General features: G+C 43.3%; 1 protein-coding gene across 1 annotated transcript in view; it reads left to right on the forward strand.

Annotated features, from left to right (window-relative positions):
• Positions 1 to 20,261, forward strand: part of IGF1R (insulin like growth factor 1 receptor) — a 192,441-nt gene that overhangs the window by 124,350 nt on the left and 47,830 nt on the right. Inside the window, exons 3-4 of the mRNA XM_082198306.1 lie at positions 13,055 to 13,364; positions 16,426 to 16,571. Coding sequence (XP_082054432.1) covers positions 13,055 to 13,364; positions 16,426 to 16,571 — 456 coding nt within the window. The remainder of the gene's footprint in view (positions 1 to 13,054; positions 13,365 to 16,425; positions 16,572 to 20,261) is intronic.

A 20,261-nucleotide genomic window follows, 5' to 3' on the forward strand; every position in this document is an offset into this window, starting at 1 on the left:
CAGTGGCAAACTTGGGTTTGCCCGGTATAATATTTGAAATGACCAGACAGATTTGTGTGTGAGTGTGTCTGCTTTTGCGTGGATATATATATAAGGGATTGTAAAAGACATGATCAGTCATTCATACCTTAATCGTGCAGGAGTGGGGATCCTATATCTTTTCACCCAACCCGTTAGAGTTGGTGATTTGAGAGCCTGGGCTGTGTTTTTCAGCAAGCCACTCTTCTTGGTCTTTTCCCCATACGAAATGTAGGGATGTTGCTGGTCTGGCCCCCACCTTACAGGTCCATTGCAGGCGTTACTGAGAATCTGCAGCTCTCTGAGTGCAGTGATAATGATAAATAATAATGCTCTGTAATAATAAATAGGTTGAATTAATTTGCTTGGGTGAGCACATTGCCAAGATATAAAAATCACAAGACAATTAAAATAAAATGCAAAGCCACTTTACCCCCACCCCCAGGCTTTTCAAAAGCCCTTGCTTATCTTCATTTAAGTTCTAGCTTCTCTTTCCTCTTTCCCTTCCCTTCCCTCCCCACCCCACCCCACCCTACCCTCGCAGGGTTTGGCTTTGACCAGACGTAGAGATGTGCGTGGCAAAAGCAAGCTAATGGAACTTTTTGTTCCGTCTAGACGTTTTAGGAGCAATGTTGACAATAAACGAGGCAAAGAAAATCCGGCAGATTAAGTAAGAAGGCAAGTCTGATAACCACATGCAGCAATAGGAGGTGTGGGAGAGAGACTGTAGTATTTCTCTGTGTTCCAGGCTGCTTTGATGGGCCTGCCTCTGTCTTCTGTTCCCTGTCATTGACGATTTTTATGAATATGAAACAAATGTTGGCTGGAAAACAACCTTTCTGGAATCTGTAGTACAATATGTGTTGAATGGATTATGGAGGCATCTTTAAAAAAATCCAGAAGGATTTCCTTTCTATACACGATTTATCTCTGAGTGGCTGGGATTCTTTGGTGTTTGGTTTTTTAAATAAAAAAAAGTGATGAAAGAACATAGAGACTGAAAATCCTGCATTTAACTTGGCATTTAATTATTTTTACTCATCCCAGTAAGGCTTCCAGGGCACACCAATTGAAGAAAAGCAGGCCATCACTTCAAATGAATAGTTAGAAATTGTTTGTGTTTTCTCTATAGCATTGAAGAGATGGAAGGTACATCTCAAGAATAATTTTATATGATGACAAAATAATAATGCTGCTACCTTTACCTATAGCTTTCAGATGTTCAAGCGTTCCACATTCTTTATCTAGTTATTCAGGGGTAGACACTGGCCATGTGCACACATGTTTTTCTAGAATCAATTGGCATGAAGTACTTGGTTATATATAAAATTTCTATGCTGCCCTTCATCCGAAGATTACATGGCAGTTTAGAGTTTGTAGTGTACACACAATGTAGATCTACTACGTATATTTTGCCCCTGAAAAACACATCTTGAGAAACTAGTTTGATTCCAAAAATGAAAGCACGTTGCAGATTAATTCTGCATTGACCTGCAGTGTATCCAGTTGAAAACAATTGTAGCAGTTCCAGCAATAGTTTGTGTGTTTCTCCGTACCTTCCCAATGGCGTTGTGGGTGGGTGTATATCAGTATTGCAGTCGCCACATCCTTCTTCATTTATCTGGAGGAAAAGTTGTGGATCACCAAATCAAGGGGAGGATTTGCAAATGTATGTCAACTGGCCAAATCCACCCTTGTAGATGGCAATGTGTTCATGCAGAGTAGAGATTTGAACTGGGTACTTATCACCTACTGTGCTATGCTAGTTCTCACGTCTATAATGGAAATCTGTTTAATATTAAAGCATATTCTCTCCCCCCTCCCCACATAACCCATCAGCCATAGTAAACTTGGCTGGTGGTCAGGGATGATGGGAGTTGTAGTCCAACAACATTTGGATGCCATCATGTTGACCACCTCTTCCTCATGGCAGAAGTTGTTCTCTCCCACCTCATGAGTCCTCCTGTCATAATCAGCAATAGGCAAAATTACTTCCTTTCTCCTTTTGCTACCCTGCTACATGCAAACAGATTAAAGAACATTCCTTGACCCAGTTACTGTTGTATTTTTGAAAATAGGCACAGTGCATGCCAGTTGATGGATTTATGCAGTGGATTTGTATGTGAGTCTTGTGTGATAATGCACGGAAACAGCTATGGTATATCCTACTAACACATTTTTTGAAAACGCTTTTCTAAAAGATAATGCAACCTTTAAATATAGTGCAAATATATTCATGCATCTTTCTTTCTTTCTTTCTTTCTTTCTTTCTTTCTTTCTTTCTTTCTTTCTCTCTCTCTCTCTCTCTCTCTCTCTCTCTCTCTCTCTCTCTCCTTCTCTCTCTCTCTCCTTCTCTCTCTCTCCCCCTCCCCCCCTTTTTAAGTGTGTCCGAATCTAAGATTCAAAGTTTTGTTTAAATGGATAGACATGATGCACGTTTGTGGGAGAGTTGAGCTGTGCGTGAAAAGCTTCCAATTCTCTGAATTTCATTGTCCTTGGATTGCAGTGGAAGTTCCCTGCAATGCATCCTGGTTGATGTGTTGAGACAGCATCACTGCCCTGAGATTTCCTACCCGCCTCCTTATAAGCAGGTCATTGCTGTTTGTGTTGGCAAAGCTGTAAAGCCTTGTGTAAGGCAGGAGGAGGCAGGAGGAGGAGGTGTTGGCAGCGTATCATGTGACTCTGCTCCAGACTCATAAACAACCATGTCATGTGGCCTGTCCAGGGCTTCAGCGTAAAAGAATATGAAGGGACCTGCGTCTTTTATCTCTTCCCTTTCGGCCATTAGGATGATGCTTATATGTACATATTACGAGACTGATTGATTACTAGATTAACCAGGTCTCTTCTCCCAACTTCTTCCAATTAGTTATATGGCTGTTTCTTTCCCTGGTGTGTTTTGTTGCGAAGACTCGCATGCTAGTGTTTTTTTGGTCTTTAAATGCAGGTTTTAAATCACCAGCCCCAGTTTGTGCCTCTCTCCCCCACCCCCTTTTGGTAAGTTGTTTGTCTAGATTCTAGAATATTGGGGAAGAAGGCATTCTTCATATTTCAAGGGCTTCTGGTTTTGTTTTCAATAATGCAAGTCACAGTACCACTTGTAACACTACCTGTATGTTGTTATGTACAATCGGGGCAAACGTATTTGCATAAGCACAGTTAATGATGCAAATGAAGAAAATTCAGTTTGGCTTGAAACAGTTTGTTATAGTTGAGTTTCTAAACAAAAGCAGATGCCCCATCAGCGAGCTACAGCCTTCCACGAATATTGAGAGAGGGCAAAGAGGTATGGATGGATTTCACCAACCAAGTGTGCCTACAAATCCCATGTCCACCAGCCCCTAGTCAGCATGGCCCAATGCCAAAGATAATGGTTCAGCAAAATCTGGAAAGCCAAAGGTTCACAATTCCTGCATTAGACTGTTTTAGATCAGTGGGCTGCCATTTAGAGCATTAAGTTTAAAGTTTCATTATTTTTGAACATTTACAGTTTGAAAAGCTTTTGGCAGGAGGGGTTTTTTTTAAGTTCAACCCTCTTAACTCATCTGTAAAAATGCTTTGCTTGAATTTGGTGGCTTGTGTCCAGCTAAATGTTTTTTTGAAGTGGACCTATTAAAATTAACCAACCCACATTAAGTCACATTTATACTGTAACTACATTTTAAACAGTCAGAACTATCTCCCCCACCCCCCGATAATTCTGGGAGTAGTAGTTTGTTAAAGGTGCTGAAAATTATGGGGAGGCCCCTATTCCCTTCAGAGGCTATAATTTCCAGAGTGGTTTAACAGGCAATCCTCCTTCCCGGGAAATTCTAGGAATTGTAGCTTGGGAAGGGAACAGGAGTTTCCTAGCAACTACCAGCAACCTTATCAAACTACAGTTCCCATAATTCTGTGGGAGATGCCATGGTTGTTTAAAGCGGTATCATAGTGCTTTAAATGTATGGTGTGAATGTGGCCTTAGTCATCCATGAATTGCAGTAGGTCTCCTGTGGAGTATGACTAACATTTGATGCAACCCTATATCTCAGCCTACGTCCCCATCACTAATCATTACATTATACCCTGGCATATGTTTTTTGTGGGGTTTTTTAAACCCAGCAAGGGAACAGTCCATGTTTTTACATCTAATGAATTACCTCTTTTGGAGCCTCCAGCACAGTCTCGCTTGCATAAGGGGTGCTGCTGCTGCTTGATTGCTACCCAGCCCTCACACATGGGTATCTGCAATACTCATCTCTACTTGGGAACAGTTGCCTTAATCCAGGGATGAAAGAGAGGGTGGGATGGCTGTTTTTCAGCTCTTTCTTTTATAATGGGAGCTGAATTTACAAGCAAAATAGGACTGGTATGACTCTATTGCTAATTATCCCCGTAATGACTTCAGCCTATGGCTCTTTTTGTTTTGTTTCAGGGGTTCCTAATTGTTTGCAAAACATGTTCTGAGGTTGGCATCGCTTGCCAGAACGTGCTCTGGAAGCTTTCCTTTCTTTTCAAAACTCGCAGATGAGTTCACTTGAACTTGGGGTTTTTTGGGGAGGGGGTGTGGCTTGGTACAGAGCTGCATATATGTGGGGCCGTCTGCGTTTTGAAAAAGGAAGCATTCCAGGATTTGGGTAAGGGGACCAAGTGTGGACTTGGACACCATGGCAGCTTAATTGCAAATGAGGTGGTAAAACTGTTTCAGGAATGCACTGCTTGAGACTATAGGTGGAGGAATTTCACATTATTATTTTTTAAAAAAGAAAAACAACACTTCCTTGCGTGAGAAGGAGGTAGCGTTTATTGGTGACTAGAGCAGTTGTTTTGCATGCAGAACGTTCCAACCTCTTCAGTTAAAAAGCTTTCATGAAGCACGTAATGGGAAACGTCTGCCTCTCCTGCTCTCTCATTGCCTGAGACCCTGGAAAGTTGCTGCCAGTCAGTGTTGGCCTAGATCAGGAATGGGGAGGTGCCCTGGCCCGTCCCCTCACTGGCCCTGCTCCCTGCTCTACAGGAGTGCTTTTGCATGACTGGAAAATGCCCTTGAACCCTGATTCTGTCATCCCAACCTGTGGTCTTCCAGATGTTGCTGATCTACAGCTCCCATCAACGCCAGCAGACATGGCCAATGGCCTGTTAATGGTATTGTCATTTAGCAACATCTGGATGGCCAACAGGTTGCCCACACTTGCCCTTTGCTTGCCTAGGAGGGACGCCTGTGTGTGGAAACCTCTGCCTTTTGTGTGGTTGGAATATAGTCCTCTGTAGAAGTCATATGCATTGTTCCACACTCTGCTACCCATGGCCCTAGTCTGTAAGGCTGAAATGGGCCAGAAAGACAAATAATTAGCCCCATGCAGCATGGAAGGCTGAGTTAGAAGCTGGGGGTGTTTGGAGTTGTATTCCAAAACACATCGAGGTTATCAGATTGGGAGAAGGCTGAATTAGAAGCTCCTGGTGGCCAAATGAATCTTCTTGGTTGCATTTCTCACCTGTTCAATAATGTTGTATTGAATATAGTTGGGCAATATGTTTTAGTACTTCTATCAGTATTATATGTTGATAAGCAGTAGCAGGGATTGAAAACTTTTGGCCCCGCCAGAAGTTGATGAACTACAACTCCCACCAGCCCTGGTCAGCATGGCCAATGATTATGAGAGTTGTAGTTCACATCAAAAAAATTAAAGCGCTATGGTACCACTTTAAACGGTAATGGCTTTCCCCCAAAGAATTCTGGGAGCTGTAGTTTAAGAGTACTATAACTCTGTGAAGGGGAGTAAGGATCTCCCAATAGTTCTCAACAGCCTTAACAAACTACAGTTCCAGAATTCTTTGGGGGGAATCCATAACTATTTAAAGCGACTTTATAGTACTTCAGATGTATAGTGAATGTGGCCCTGGAGGGCTAGAGATTCCCTCATGACTTACAGCTTGACACAGTACAGAAGATTTAAAAAACGTCTCCTACCCCAAATTGTACACTTTCAGCCCAAACCATTTTAAATTAACAGAACTATAGAGAGAAACAAAAAGTAGAAAAGGAATTATCTTTCAGACATTTTGATGTGGAGCTGTATATGAGGCATGTAATTTACACATAAATGGTCTCTGGTACCAGGTCTGAGATGTAGTGCCAAAACCCATTTTGTGTGTTTGAGTTTGGAGACACTGCCTCAGTTAAGGCTTCTCTTTTGCAAAAAAACAAAAACAGCCCCGGGTTTGTTTCTCCCTGGGACACAAACCTGCCTTGTTAGGAAATCAGCAAAGTTTGGGAGCCCACAATACCTCGCATAGCTCTGCACACAGCAACAAAGTGTAAAAATGGGGCCCTCGGCACAAACAAGCAGTGGAGCGATAAATATAGAATACCGTCTCAATTCCACTTTCATTAGTCACGGCCGGACAGTTGAGAGTTTAATAAACTTATAAGGAATATTGAAACAGCTTTGCATTTAAAGCCACTCATCAAGTTTTTATAGTTGGTGGGGTTTTTTAATTCATATGAGGATCTCCTTCCTTTTTTTAGAACATCGCCACGAGAAACATGGATTGACGGAGATTATAAAATATTGATAAAATATATGTTCTGTACAAGAGCGTGCTTTCTTTGCTTTCTCTCTCACACACATACACACACTGTCCTTTTCCCTTCCCAATCTCTTCTGGTAAACACCAAATGATATGTCAGTCTCAAAGCAATGTTAAACGTTCCACCTGGTGGAACAATTTTTCTGTCGCACATTTCAAGTTGTTAACCTCGGCGGTCCTTAGAGGCCTTCAGTCTCCTTAGCTCAGTCCCATAAGGAAAGGTCCCAGTATCTTTTCCTTAGTCAGGGAGAAGTCTGCTCATAGCTAGGGGTCTGCTTTTGAGAATCATTTGCCACGTGGCCTGCTGCTTAAATGTTTTGGGTGGGTGACAGCATAGCTGTAGGCTCTAGCCATGTGGCTGACTGAGAGTTAACATAGCTTGGGTGTGGCGAACCTTTGGCCCTCTAGATGTTGCTGGACTACAACTCTCATCAGTCCCAGCAAGTATGGCCAATGGCAAGGGATGATGGGAATTGTTATTTCACTTAAGCTCACTTCCCACAAGACATCCGGAAGCAATTTACAATACAAAGACCTATATAAAACAGCTGAAAATATAAAAACAACTTTCAAATATTCAAAATACAGAAACATTTGGAATGTCACCTCCTACCTCATCCAAGGATCTGTCACTTGCCCCAACAAAAGTTGAATTTTGGTAACTTGTTTTTTTTTTTAAAAAAACACCCCAATAATACTGTATTTAGCAATATATGCAAGACTATGACTTACTTGATCAGTATGAGATTTCTTAACTCTGTAAGGAATTTGTCAGTGCAGTTATCTATAGTAACTTTATTATTCCCTCCCCCCAAAAAATATTTGAAGTGTTGCTTTAGGTTAGGTTCTTAACTTGATTATTTTAAGCTTTATAAAATAAAGCCTTGTGACATTCTGAAATACTTTGTCTCCAGGAACTTTGGGTTCCATTTAATGATAGTGTTATATTTTTGAATTACGGTAATGTTACTGATGCAATGCTCCTCCAGGCTAGTGAACTGCTTGCTGATGTCCAGTTCTAAGACGTTCGGTACTTCATTGTTCTTTTTTTCAGATTTCATTTTAATATTTTTATTGTTCTTGTTAAATCCTCAGTAGGTTGGTATTTCAACCAGTCACCCCAGTAAACCAATTGAAAGCAAGGCAATTAATTGGCAAGTTTTGTAAAGCTTAATTCGATTAGGGTCTGTATGTATTAGTACAAGTCTCAAATGTAACTCCCCCAACCAGATGTTGTTAATTCTGGAAATGTAAGTGGTAACAGGAGGGAGGAACTGCTATGTGGGAAGATCCTCAGAATATCTTGGAAGCCTCCATTGGATAAGAGTGGCTCTGGTAGGATGTAAACAGGGAACATATGGTGGTTCCTGAAATGAATTTGGGTCAAATGTAATTCTTGGATGGTAGACAGCATGCCCTGAGTTTGCTGTTGGGACTCTCTCGGGTTCAGCAGAATCTTTCTATGCTCTTTGCAAGTGCAAGCAGTTGTGTGCAAACTCTGGAGTTTAAAGCAAGAACAGATAATTGCTTGCAGTTCTTAGCACCCATGACAGTGAGAATAAAAAGCTATAAATAAGGACCTAGCAGGCGATTACTCCTTCCCCACCCTGTTCTCCCCTGACCACCACCTTCTTCAAGAAATCTTCTAATTGTGGTTTAATTATCAGGAAGCAAAAGGAAGCCATTCAGTGTTCTCATGTTTGGTGTTATGACACTTCCTCCTGTGAGTTCCTTCTCACAGAAATGTCATGTCTTTTATCCCACCCACCCCCTCTCTTTCTTTATTAAGCTGCTCCGGTGAAGAAGAGGATTTACCCAGTGAGGCAGGAGGACGACGGGGAGTATGCAAAGTTAGGCCACATTCAGGGCATTCATTTAAAGCCCTATGGTACCACTTCAAACTGTCATGGCATCCCCAAAAGAATTTTGGGAAATGTAGTCCGTTAAGAGTACTGAGATTTAGTAGGAGACGCCATTTCCCTCACAGAACTACGCTTCCCACAATTCCCTGTGAAGAGGGATTGATTGTTAAACCACTCTGGGAAATGTAGTTCTCAGGGTGGTATGATAGTAACTTTGTATGTTTGATGTGTGACTGTTGTTTAGAACTAGAGGAGGATCTTGGAAAACTCCTCAAGAAAGCAATGGCTATTGCTTTGCTCCACGTTGGGACATGCTGCTACTTGCAACTGAATGAATATGTATAATTTCACAAGCTTGATTTGCATTTCAACTAGGTCCATGAATCATCAGAAATGGGTGTGGGCATGTGAGGGAGGGAAAGGAAGAGAGAGATGTCCCACTTTTCTTCCTACCCCTTCACTCCTACCCCCCACCCTGCATTCCTCTTTCTCTTAGCAAGCCAATGTAGGACAGAGTCATTGGGCTTGGTCCACAGAGACACTGGTTCAAAATCGGGCTAAGCCACAAATCAATAGCCTTAGGGCAGAATTGTTTTATGGCATGCAGTCCAACCCTGTGTGCATTACCCCAAAATGCCTGCCATTTCCCCACTTGCTGTTCTGTCTTGCAGGGTGGTTATACACATTCCTAAGGTCGTGTACATCAAGCAATTAAGACGGGTCGCCAACCTTTTTGAGCTAATAGGAACATTTGGAATTTCCTCCTCCATCCCTACATTGGGAATTTTGAGACGGTGCTGCGGATGCCAGTCAAAATGGCTGTCCAGGGGGGGGGGCAATAGCATAGCACAAAATGGCTGCCCTGAAGACGTAGCATAATCGATACCACATCTAAAAGAGCAGAAAAAGTAACAAGGCCACAAATGGTGTGGGAATTCCTGCCCCTCAGTCAGCTATCCCATGAATGGTGGGATGGGGAGGCTTTTTCCATCTGTCCTTTGTTCAGAAGAGGGTAGGCATCCAATCCTGGCATCCAGTTAAATGTGGACATATTTAAGGGTTGTGTGTGTTCAGTGTAGGAGAGGCCCATTCAGTACAAACAGGAACTGTGTAGGAAGAGCAGATAGCCTCTCATATATTGTGGATTTTTGAAGGGATATTTAACAGACCTTCGACTGGGCACTATAGGTGGTACTATTGGGCATCCTGGCACCCATAGGTGCCATGTTGATAACCTCTGACTTAAGACGTTTAAAATGCACTGAATGAATACAATAATATGTTCTGAAGGGCAATTTCTGTAGGATGATGTCAAGCAGGTAGTTAGAAAACACATTTTAAAAGCCTCTTCCAAGATTTAATACGAGTTACTATTTCCAAATTCCCCTGTTTGTGAGCAAAATCAGGCATGTTCATATACACAGCTCATATACAAATGCATAGTCATATACAAATGCTAGTCACCTTCTGAATTCCCTTCTTGAGACAAAAGTTTTGCTGAATTACTCAATCGGATGGGGATTTGTTTTAATTTGGGGGTTTGTGGGAAGGATAGGGCTTGGCGAGAGCAAAGGGAAGACTTGACTATCATTTTACAAGAAAGGGAAGAATATTTCTTTTAAAAACTAAAAAGAAAAAAGAAAAAAACCACCACACTTGGCAACTCTGTGTCTGCCCGCGTGCGACTGGCACCCTGCCAATCTTGGCGGAGGCTGTGGCCTTCGCTTGCCAGGCGTCTTACGCTGCTGGCTACGTTTCTTCATTCCCTCCAACTGACTGTTTATTCACCTGATTGTTCCGTTTCAGCCTTGGTGAAGTCATGGCGACCTTTTGAGGCATTCCAGAAAACTTGGTGTATTTGCTCTGTTACGCTTCAACAAATAATTTACGGAGAGGTCTTCCCACGACACAGTCTTATGTACAAAAGGCAGTAGTATGGTCCCCCTAATACTGAAACTGCCCCCCTTTTTTCTTTTAATGAATTTCCCTTTTTTTAGGAATGTGAGAAATTGCTTCATTTGTATGTTTGCCCTTCTCTCTCTCCTCAGAGTCTCAAGGCAGAGAGGACTCTCTTTATAAACAAAGCAAAAAGAGGAAAAGCATCCCATTTATTTATTTATTTATAATGCATTTATAGCCAAATATTGCTCAAGGCGCTGTACATGGACCTCTCTCTTCCCTCCCCCTACATTTAATCTCCACAACAATCCTCTCAGATAGGTTAGATGGAGAGGCCGTGACTAACCTTAGGTCACCCAGAGAGCTACATGGCCAGGTGAACCTTGGTCTCTTATATCCTAGTCCAAAAACGAACCAATACACTAAGTTAATCTCACATACATTTCAAAATAACTTTTTTTTTCTTTTGCATTTTCCATTCCTAGCTATGCTTTCTCTGAACTATTTTTTTTATAACACAAGTAGCCTACTCCAACATCTGAAGTATTAAATTGTCTTTTTTACACAAGCTGTTAACTGACTCTGCTTGATAATTATCACCACTGGCAATTAATCAAGCTCAGTTCCCTGATTTTTCTGCTCTGTCGGTTTGCAGGTACTTTCCCATGCTTTACCATATAATTGCCTTGTGATGTTCCAAAGTTGCAGAGTCTGCATCTTATTCCTATTAGGGGGACTTTCAAATCACCTGGTACTTGAGCCTTCTAACTAGAGACAGAATGGCTTCACAATAAAATAAATATTTCAAGGCACACGTTAAAAAGCATATTTTCGAAGAGAGTGTGGAGACGAAGACTGGTGGTCTAAAGTTAACACAAATGGGCTTCAGTTCCGCTGAAGAGCTATGTGCAGATGGTCCCAGGTTCATTCCCTGGGAGGTGCTGGAAATGTTCACTCTCTGAAATGCTGGGGAAAGTTGCAGGAGAGTGCTCATGTCCTGCTTGTAGTCTTTCCACAAAGATCTGGTTCGCCGTTGTGGAAAGCAGGATGCTGTGCTAGATGGGGCTTTTGGTCTGATCTAGTAAGGACTCTCTCATGTACTTAAAATGATAAAAGGACAAAAATCGAGGCCGGGAAACCAGAGGGGCTCGATATAAACGCAGCTTGTGTTAGAAACAGCCTGTTCTGGTTGTATTGTAGCTTTTTATGCTTTCTGAAACAAGAGCGATGCAGGCGAACCTTGTGTAACTGTGCTGTTCAGCTCATTGATGCCAGATTAGTATGGTGTGGATGACCCATGCAGTGTTGTAGCTTTTTGTTTTTATTTGCAAATCACCCTAAATAAGTGTGCATCAAGGTACATAATATTTTAGGTACCACAAGCTGAGCTCTAAAGGCATGGTATACATGCATGTGCCTGCGGCTTTGCTTGATATCCTTGTGTAAACGGGAAATCTTGTTACCATACTAAATCTTACGTTTTGGCACTCGTGGGGAGCAGCAATCCATCTGCTTGCAAGACGCGCTGTCTGGAGCTGCTAATGAAATCCCTTAATAGCCTTGGAGACTTCTAATATTTACGTACACTGAGCTGAGGCGCAGCCCACTGCAGGCTAGCAAATCTGGCGTCCAAGCAGAGAGCCTTTATGATGTCAAGTTAACACCGGTTGACTTACTTAAACTACTCATTCAAAGTAATACTTCGAATGGTCATTTACTATCTTTAGCCGAAGACAAAAATAAGAAAACTCGCAGCCGCCTGTGGCTAAGGCTGCTGTGATGTCATGCAGTGTTCGCTAAGAACTCTGAACTGCTTGAGCGGGGAAATGTCAGCAAAGGAATGTTGATAGGCTGTGTAACTTCTGTGAGGCAAGTGAAAGGGTAGGAACTGTAGCGCAGCGTTCAGACTCCTGCTTTGCAAGCCGAAGGTTCCTAGGTTCTTTCCTCAACAAGTCTAGCCAAAAGGACATGGGGACACAGGGAGCTGCCTTCACACCACATCAGACTGTTGGTCCATCTACCTCAGCCCTGTCCATGTGGGCTGGTAGAGGGTCACTAGGGTTTCAGAGAGAGGACTGGGGCCTTCTGCATGCAAAGCAGATGCTCTGTCATTGAACTATAAAACATTTGTGATTGTAACTTTGTTTTAAAACTCTTTTAAAGTATTTGCTGTTGTACGCATGTCTTGTAATACTTTTTTTTAAAAATTGTCTAGCCATTCTGTCTCTAGCAGTAGAAGAATGGACTATGAATCAATCAATAAATACGTCTGATAATGCAGAATTTAAACTGATAATTTGGGGGTTGTGCTTCGCCAGTGGTGCCCTTTGCCGCCTAAGGGCTGCATTTCCTTCTGGGCAGCCTTCCACGGGCCATGTACCAGTGGTGGGCAGGGCCAAAGGTTATAGTCATAGATGTACAGTAGACTAGCTTCTGCACTCGCACACTGCTCTCTAGCCCTCATCCAGATAAGCAAGAGGCATTATCAGAATTCAAGCGAGGCAAAAATTACTCTAGGTGTGAAATTTGTCTCATGGGGGGGTGGACTGGGGAAAGCTGGGGGGACAGTTAGAGAGCCCCAGAGGACTGCATTCAGCTCCTGGGCCTGAGCTTCCCCACCCTGTGCTGTGCCATTGTTTGGGTTGCGTTTATGCCTTATAATGTGCCCCTTATTTATGCTGCTTTGCTCTTTTTCCTCCTTACAGTGTGTCCCAGCTCATGTGGCAAACATGCTTGTACTGACCAAAATGAATGTTGCCACCCGGAATGCTTGGGAAGCTGTACGGCCCCAAACAACAGCTCGGCATGTGTGGCTTGTCGCAACTACTACCACGATGGGACCTGCGTCGCCACCTGCCCGCTCAACACGTACAAGTTTGAGGGCTGGCGCTGCATCACGAAGGAGGCCTGCTCCAAAGTGGCCTTGGAACACTTCGAATATGATAGCTTTGTGATTCATGACGATGCGTGTGTGTCCGACTGTCCTCCTGGATTTGTGCGCAATGATACTCAAAGGTAACACACACAGACATTGCAAGTTGCTGTACTCTTTGGGAAACAGAGTTGGAGAAAGGCTATTCAGATATGGAGGATATTGCAGTAGAGCATCTGTCCCATTTTCTAATATTTCATTAATAATGCAGTACCTCTTTTATTATGGAAGTGTGGCTTTTTGACCAATGTACCAACGATGGGACGTGGGTGGCGCTGTGGGTTAAACTACAGAGCCTAGGACTAGAAGTGCCATTTGCTAAGGGTGCTGAGAATTGTTAGGATTAGAAGGTCAGCGGTTCGAATCCCCGCGACGGGGTGCGCTCCCGTTGCTCGGTCCCTGCTCCTGCCAACCTAGCAGTTCAAAAGCATGTCAAAGTGCAAGTAGATCAATAGGTACCTCTCCGGCGGGAAGGTAAACGGCGTTTCCGTGCGCTGCTCTGGTTCGCCAGAAGCGGTTTAGTCATGCTGGCCACATGACCCGGAAGCTGTACACCGGCTCCCTCGGCCAGTAATGCGAGATGAGCGCCGCAACCCCAGAGTCGTTCGCGACTGGACCTAATGGTGAGGAGTCCCTTTACCTTTACCAACTATTTATGTGCGGACCGGGGTGGCCCATCCTGTTTAGCTGCCTGAGGCGAAACAGAAAGGTGCCGCCCTGTGCTTGCACTGCACACCCACACCCCTTGCCACCCCTCTCGAAGCCTCGCTTACTGGGGTTGCGTGGCTACTGCTTCTGGGTTCTGACGAGGTCACATGACAGATTTTTGTCACAGACCTCTGGAGGTCTCTGTGATTTTGCAGGATTCTCGCGAGATCTCTCTGGGAGCCACTGCAGCCACTTGGGCAGTGGAGGTGGGCCTGGAGACAGCACTTGAATTCTGCCACCTGAGATGGCTGTGTCAGCCCTCGTTGATGGGCAGGTGTGTGCACAGAAACCAAAGTTTTTTATTGCAGGAACATAACAGGGTTGGAGTAAGATGAGGATCTTTTGTTATTTCCCTGCGAAAGAGGGTTTGACTGTTAAACCACCTTAACGAACTTCAGCTCTCTGAGGAGGAGAAGGGGAAGGGACTCCTAACAACTATCAGCACCCTTAAAAACACTACAACTCCCAGGATTCTTTGGAGGAATCTATGACTGTTAAAAGCAATATAGTAGTGCTTTAAGTGTGTTGTGCCCATGAGGCAAGTTGAACAATCCATGGACAGGTATTCTTCCACTGCAGATCAACTTATTGTGTGCAGACTACTTCCTCTGCATTGCAGTCAATGAGTAATGAAAATATGTGTGAACTTGCCCCTAAATCCCTTTAGCATTGTAGCATGTGTTTCGTTTTTAAACCTTTGGCCAAAGAGCTTGGGTGACAGATTCCGGAGGGATGACCATGTTAGTCTGTTGCAGCAAAAAGAGACAGGCTAACTTAATGGGTCAGAAGTGGGTCCAGAATCTTACTTGGTTGGGTGCAAGACAAATAAAACTTTGGCATTCTCCTGAGAGGATGGTTATATAAATAAAGACCACCCTTCCTCTTGAACTTTTTTTAAAAAAAAACAAGTTCTGTGGAGTGTTTGCCTTTATTTGTTCAGCAATTTCATTTCCTGTTGACATCTGACTTCTCATGTTTTTTTAATGTTAATTTATCCAAACAAACCTTCCTCTGGCCCCCCAAAGAGTTCCTAGTTTACGTACAGGTGCAAAGTACTGATCTTTGCCCCTAATTTAGAAACCCAGTGTTTACTGGGAAAAGCTTTTTCCTTGCTGCCTCTGACTACTTGAGTTTTCAGGTGATTAAAAACACTCATAAAAAGCATAAGCCTCTTTATCTGAGCCTCTGTGTGGTAATGGAGAAGATGGGAAGTGGTGAATTGAAAGCCAATGAAATTTGTAGTGTCCCCTCCTGCCTTCACCACTTGCCTTCCCATGATTAGCACTAATAGCTGCAAGGGAAGGGGTGGTAATTATTGGCGTGTTTACTTTTAATGGTTTCTGGCATGTACCAACAGTGCTTGAAATAAGTGTGAGGATCAATCAATCATTGGGTTGTTTTTGTTTTTGATTGTGTATTCTGTGTTTCTATGTTATAACCTGCAGGTATAGGGCGGTAAACAAATTTAATAAATAAATGAATTGGTATGCTGCTTTTCGAAAGTTCAAACCATGCTCAAGGTGGCTTACAACATATAAAACATTACATAATTCTAAATGTAGCAATAGTAGTCAGAAACAATAAACAAAACTTCAAGTACACAACCAGATTGGACAATTTCCACATAAACCATAAGATCTGAAATAAAAGTTACAAAAAAATAACAGCAACAACACACCCACACCCACCACCCTGCAGCGCTGCCTCCTAAACAATGCCTCAGCCCTAGATTCTGTTCAGCAGCCTCAGCTTTTGTAGCTGGAGTCAGTCAGGGCCCCACCCTTCCAGGCCAGGTGGGGAAAGGCCTGCAAGGCAGGGAGCAGTTCTTCCAGGACTTACAGGCAGTGACTGGAAAAGTGCATCTTATAGCCATGATAGCTATATTACCTTCATGACTAAAAACTGGCGGCTTACGAGAAGGTGACCCTCTATAAAGAGGAGAAAGATTGAAAGTTTTCAAATATGTGGACTTCTTGCCATATATTTGAATGTTCCACCACTTCCTCCTCCCCTTCCTCTCTCCTCCCTCCCTCCTCCCACAGAACATAATTGTTTTGATTTATTATGATTCCAGTTACAGATAGGTAGCCGTGTTGGTCTGCCATAGTCAAAATAAAAAAATTCCTTCCAGTAGCACCTTAAAGACCAACTAAGTTAGTTCTTGGTATGAGCTTTCGTGTGCATGCACACTTCTTCAGATACCAAGAAATATCTGAAGAAGTGTGCATGCACACGAAAGCTCATACCAAGAACTAACTTAGTTGGTCTTTAAGGTGCTACTGGAAGGAATTTTTTTATTTTGATTTATTATGGTTTATCTTGTGTTGTTTGACTATTGTTTTGTTTTTCCTTCTTGGGGAAGTTCAATTAAAAAAACCTATTGATTGAAAAATGGCAGGTTTTTGCTGATTATTTGTTGCCCTTCTCTCCTGACAGCATGTTCTGCAGCCCTTGCGAAGGACCCTGCCCCAAGGTGTGCTCCTTTGAAAAGACGATAACCATTGACTCTGTCACGTCAGCAGAATTGTTACAAGGGTGCACAGAAATCAAAGGGAGCCTAGTTATCAACATCCGCCGTGGAAGTAAGAAACAGTTTCTGTTCACTTGCTTGCTTGCACATGTTTATTTGTGTGTTCGTGTTTAATCACCATCACTCCTATTTTTCTAGAAAATATAGGTGCAGGAACTCCCCACGAGCTCTCTTAGAATGGCAGTGGCGCCTACCTGAGAGGTGCCGGAACAGAGCTCCTGTGAGCTCTGGCTGAAAAAACACTACAATTGTTTGAGAAACGTCTCCATTTTGGATACCTTACAAATAATGCAAGCTTCTTAAAAAAAAAAAGTTTCCCCTTTTTAATGGTTTGTTTTTATTTTGTCTTGTTTATAAAAAGCAGCAAGCTTTTGCAGAAGGATGGTAAAGTGGTCCTTTAAAAGAAATGGAATAATGCTTGCTTGGTAGAATGCAGGCCATTTGAGAGAGCTACTTGCTAAAGCAGGTATAGGGAGGGAGGGAGGAGAGGAAGCATCCTCTGCCTTCAAACAGTCGGCAGACCGCAGGCAAGTTGAGTCTCCTGCCCTCTCCATTGGCATGGACTTCCCCCTTTCATCTCTGCGTTACGACACCACCTGCTTCACCAGCAGAGCTTCTCTAATAATTACAGGGACTTCCCGCCTTCCTCCATTGCATCAGTAAGGAAAATGAGAAGATTCCACTTGCCTGGAGCGCCTTAGCCAAATGGCCAGGGAGAATATTTAGCATTTCCATTTGGATTGTTATTGGGAGCCCGAAATCTGCAAGATTGCTTATGGGCAACTTTTCAGATTGTAACAAAGTTTCTAGCTCTCATGAGTGGTAGAATGTTTTGGTAATCTCATGAATCGTATTGTATTTTAACTTTTAATGTATTGCTTATATATTCAAAGCTTGCTTACTTTCGTTTATTTTTAAAATTGTCTAGGCCAGTGCAGTAAATTTGATGATGATGATGAAAAACTACATTGTGCTTATCTTTCCTGGTCCACCTCTCAGTTTATTTGGCTTCCCACCATGAATATAAGTATTTGGAAGTTTGATTGCTGGAACAGAATAAAATGTGTATGGGAAGCTTACACACACACACACACACACACACACACACACACACACACACGTATGTACGCCAATAGGCTAAATCCACATACTTCTTACAGTTGAATTTTGTATTCGTTTGATCAGGGTAGAATGGCCTTCACCAAACTACTCTATAGGTGCCTACAAATCCCATACATCCCAGCCACCATTAGAACTCAGTGGTTTCTGACAATGGAAATTTTAGTCCAAAACATCCAGAGGGCACCAGATTGGGGAAGGCTGGAATAGAATATACTGTACAGAGTGTGGAGAGGAGCTCTTTTGTTCCACAATTGTTCAGACAATTACTGCCTCTTCTTAGATAAGGGAAATGAATTCACAGTATGACCTTGAAGGAGGGGATACTGAGAAAGGGCCACATTCACAACCATATATTTAAAGCACCATGATACCACTTTAAACAGCTGTAGCTTCCTCCAAAGGATTCTGGGAGCTGTAGTTTGTTAAGGGTTTTATAATAGTTTAGGCTGGCCATATTTCAAAAAGTAAAATTCCTGACACCCCCTTTCTTTTGAAAGAAAGAAAGGACACATTTTCCAACTTCAACTCTTTCTTTCTTTCTTTCTTTCTTTCTTTCTTTCTTTCTTTCTTTCTTTCTTTCTTTCTTTCTTTCTTTCTTTCTTTCTTTCCTTCCTTCCTTCCTTCCTTCCTTCCTTCCTTCCTTCCTTCCCTTTTCCCCACAGGGGAAAGGAGGCAGTGGCACAGCCTCCTCCCAACCCCCCCCCCAGTGTCTTCAAGGGCTGCTTCTTCCTCCTCCTCCTCCTCCTCCTCCTCCTCTTCTTCTTCCACCAGGAAGAAAAGAAATGGAGATTCCCTTTTGAGGTCCTGCCCCCGCCCCCCGCTTTGGGATGTGGGACTGAGCAAGTAGCTCCCGAGCAAGTAGCCACAGGCGCCCTGTTCCCTTTTAGCCGGGCTCCTTGCCTCTTGCTCTGCATCCTGGAAGGGGGAGTGATTGTCCCCCTTGAGGCAGCAGCTGCTGCAGCTTTGAGAAGGTAATGCAGCGGCTCTTGAGAGAGGAGGAAGGCAGGAACAGGATAACTGAGTTGTCTTTATTTTTCTCTCTGGACGGCTGGTGGGTGCTCAGGGCTGCTCTTGCCCTCTTTCCACCGTCTTCCATGCTCCTCTCCCCCTCAGTTAGGGCCATTGCACGTTGGAAGGCATGGGGCGCAAGCGTGCTTTGGGTCTCCCACGTAATGGGAGATATTCTTTCCATTGCTCAGTGGGGGGGGGGACCAGAAATAAACTCCACATTGCCATATGTACGGGAAATTCAGGACATCTCTTAAAATTCAATTCCCCCCCCCCAGGACATCATTTTAGGCATCAAATTTCATGGCATGTCTGGAATTTTCTGGACGTATGGCAAGCCTAGAACCGATTCTCATCCCAGAGCTGCAATTCCCAGAGCTCTCTGTGAAAATTGGATAGATTGCTAAACCACACTGGGAATTGCATAACGGGGAGGGGAATAAGAATCTCCTACCAACTCTCAGCACCCTTAACAAACTATAGCTCCCAGAATTCTTTGGGGGGGGGAGCCATGACTGTTTAAAAGCGGTATCATAGTACTTTGAATGTCGGGTTTAAATGTGGCCTATGTCTTCAAATCAAATATGGGAACAAAGAGCTGCTGCTGTTTAGAAGCTTGTGGTGTTTCTTTTCCCCCCTTGTTTCTTTTTTAGTTTTTTTTAAAAGTAAGGGTGCATTTTAATGTTGGCACCTCCTTTCGTAGAGACGTTGGGTGGCACGTCTGTGGATTAAGGTATTTGCCCACTGGCAACGTTTTTCCTGCAGTGTACATGATGCCCTCTTTAAATACTGGCGCCGAAGCTTCCATTCCTGCCCTCCCTGGTGCCATGAGCTGGCCTCACCAAGTACATGTCTTAACAGAATACAAGTGCTTAGTTAACGATTCGTCGGGGTAGTGAATCATACTCTGGGAAGATTCCAACCAATGCTAAACTTTAAAAAGTGTTACTCTTCTTCTCTTTCTTGAAATGTGTGCTTTGTCTTTATTATAAACAAGCAAGGAAGAATCCAGAGAGGAACACTATAATTTTGTCTGTTGCATTGAGCCACATTTCTGCTAGATATTTAAAGGCACCACGATACCACTATAAAGTGGTGGATTCTCTCAAAGAATGATGGGAGCTGCAGTTTGTTAAAGCTGCTGAGAATTGTTAGAAGACTGCAGCTTTCCTCACAGAACTACACTTCCCAGAGTTCCCTGAGAAGAACGATTGGTTGTTAAACCACTCTGGGAACTGTTGTTCTGGGAGGGGAATAAAGGTAAAGGGGCCCCTGACCATTAGGTCCAATTGTGACCGACTCTGGGGTTGCGGCGCTCATCTCGCTTTATTGGCCGAGAGAGCCGGCGTACAGCTTCCGGGTCATGTGGCCAGCATGACTAAGCCACTTTTGGTGAACCAGAGCAGCGCACGGAAACGCCGTTTACCTTCCCGCCGGAGCGGTACCTATTGATCTACTTGCACTTTGACGTGCTTTCGAACTGCTAGGTTGGCAGGAGCAGGGACCAAGGAACGGGAGCTCACCCCGTCGCGGTTCTGATCCTAACAATTCTCAGCACCCTTAGCAAATGGCAATTCCCATAATTCTATGGGGGAGCCATGACTGATTTTAA

Source organism: Podarcis vaucheri (assembly GCF_965113315.1).
Source record: "Podarcis vaucheri genome assembly, chromosome: 14".
Lineage (NCBI taxonomy): Eukaryota > Metazoa > Chordata > Lepidosauria > Squamata > Lacertidae > Podarcis > Podarcis vaucheri.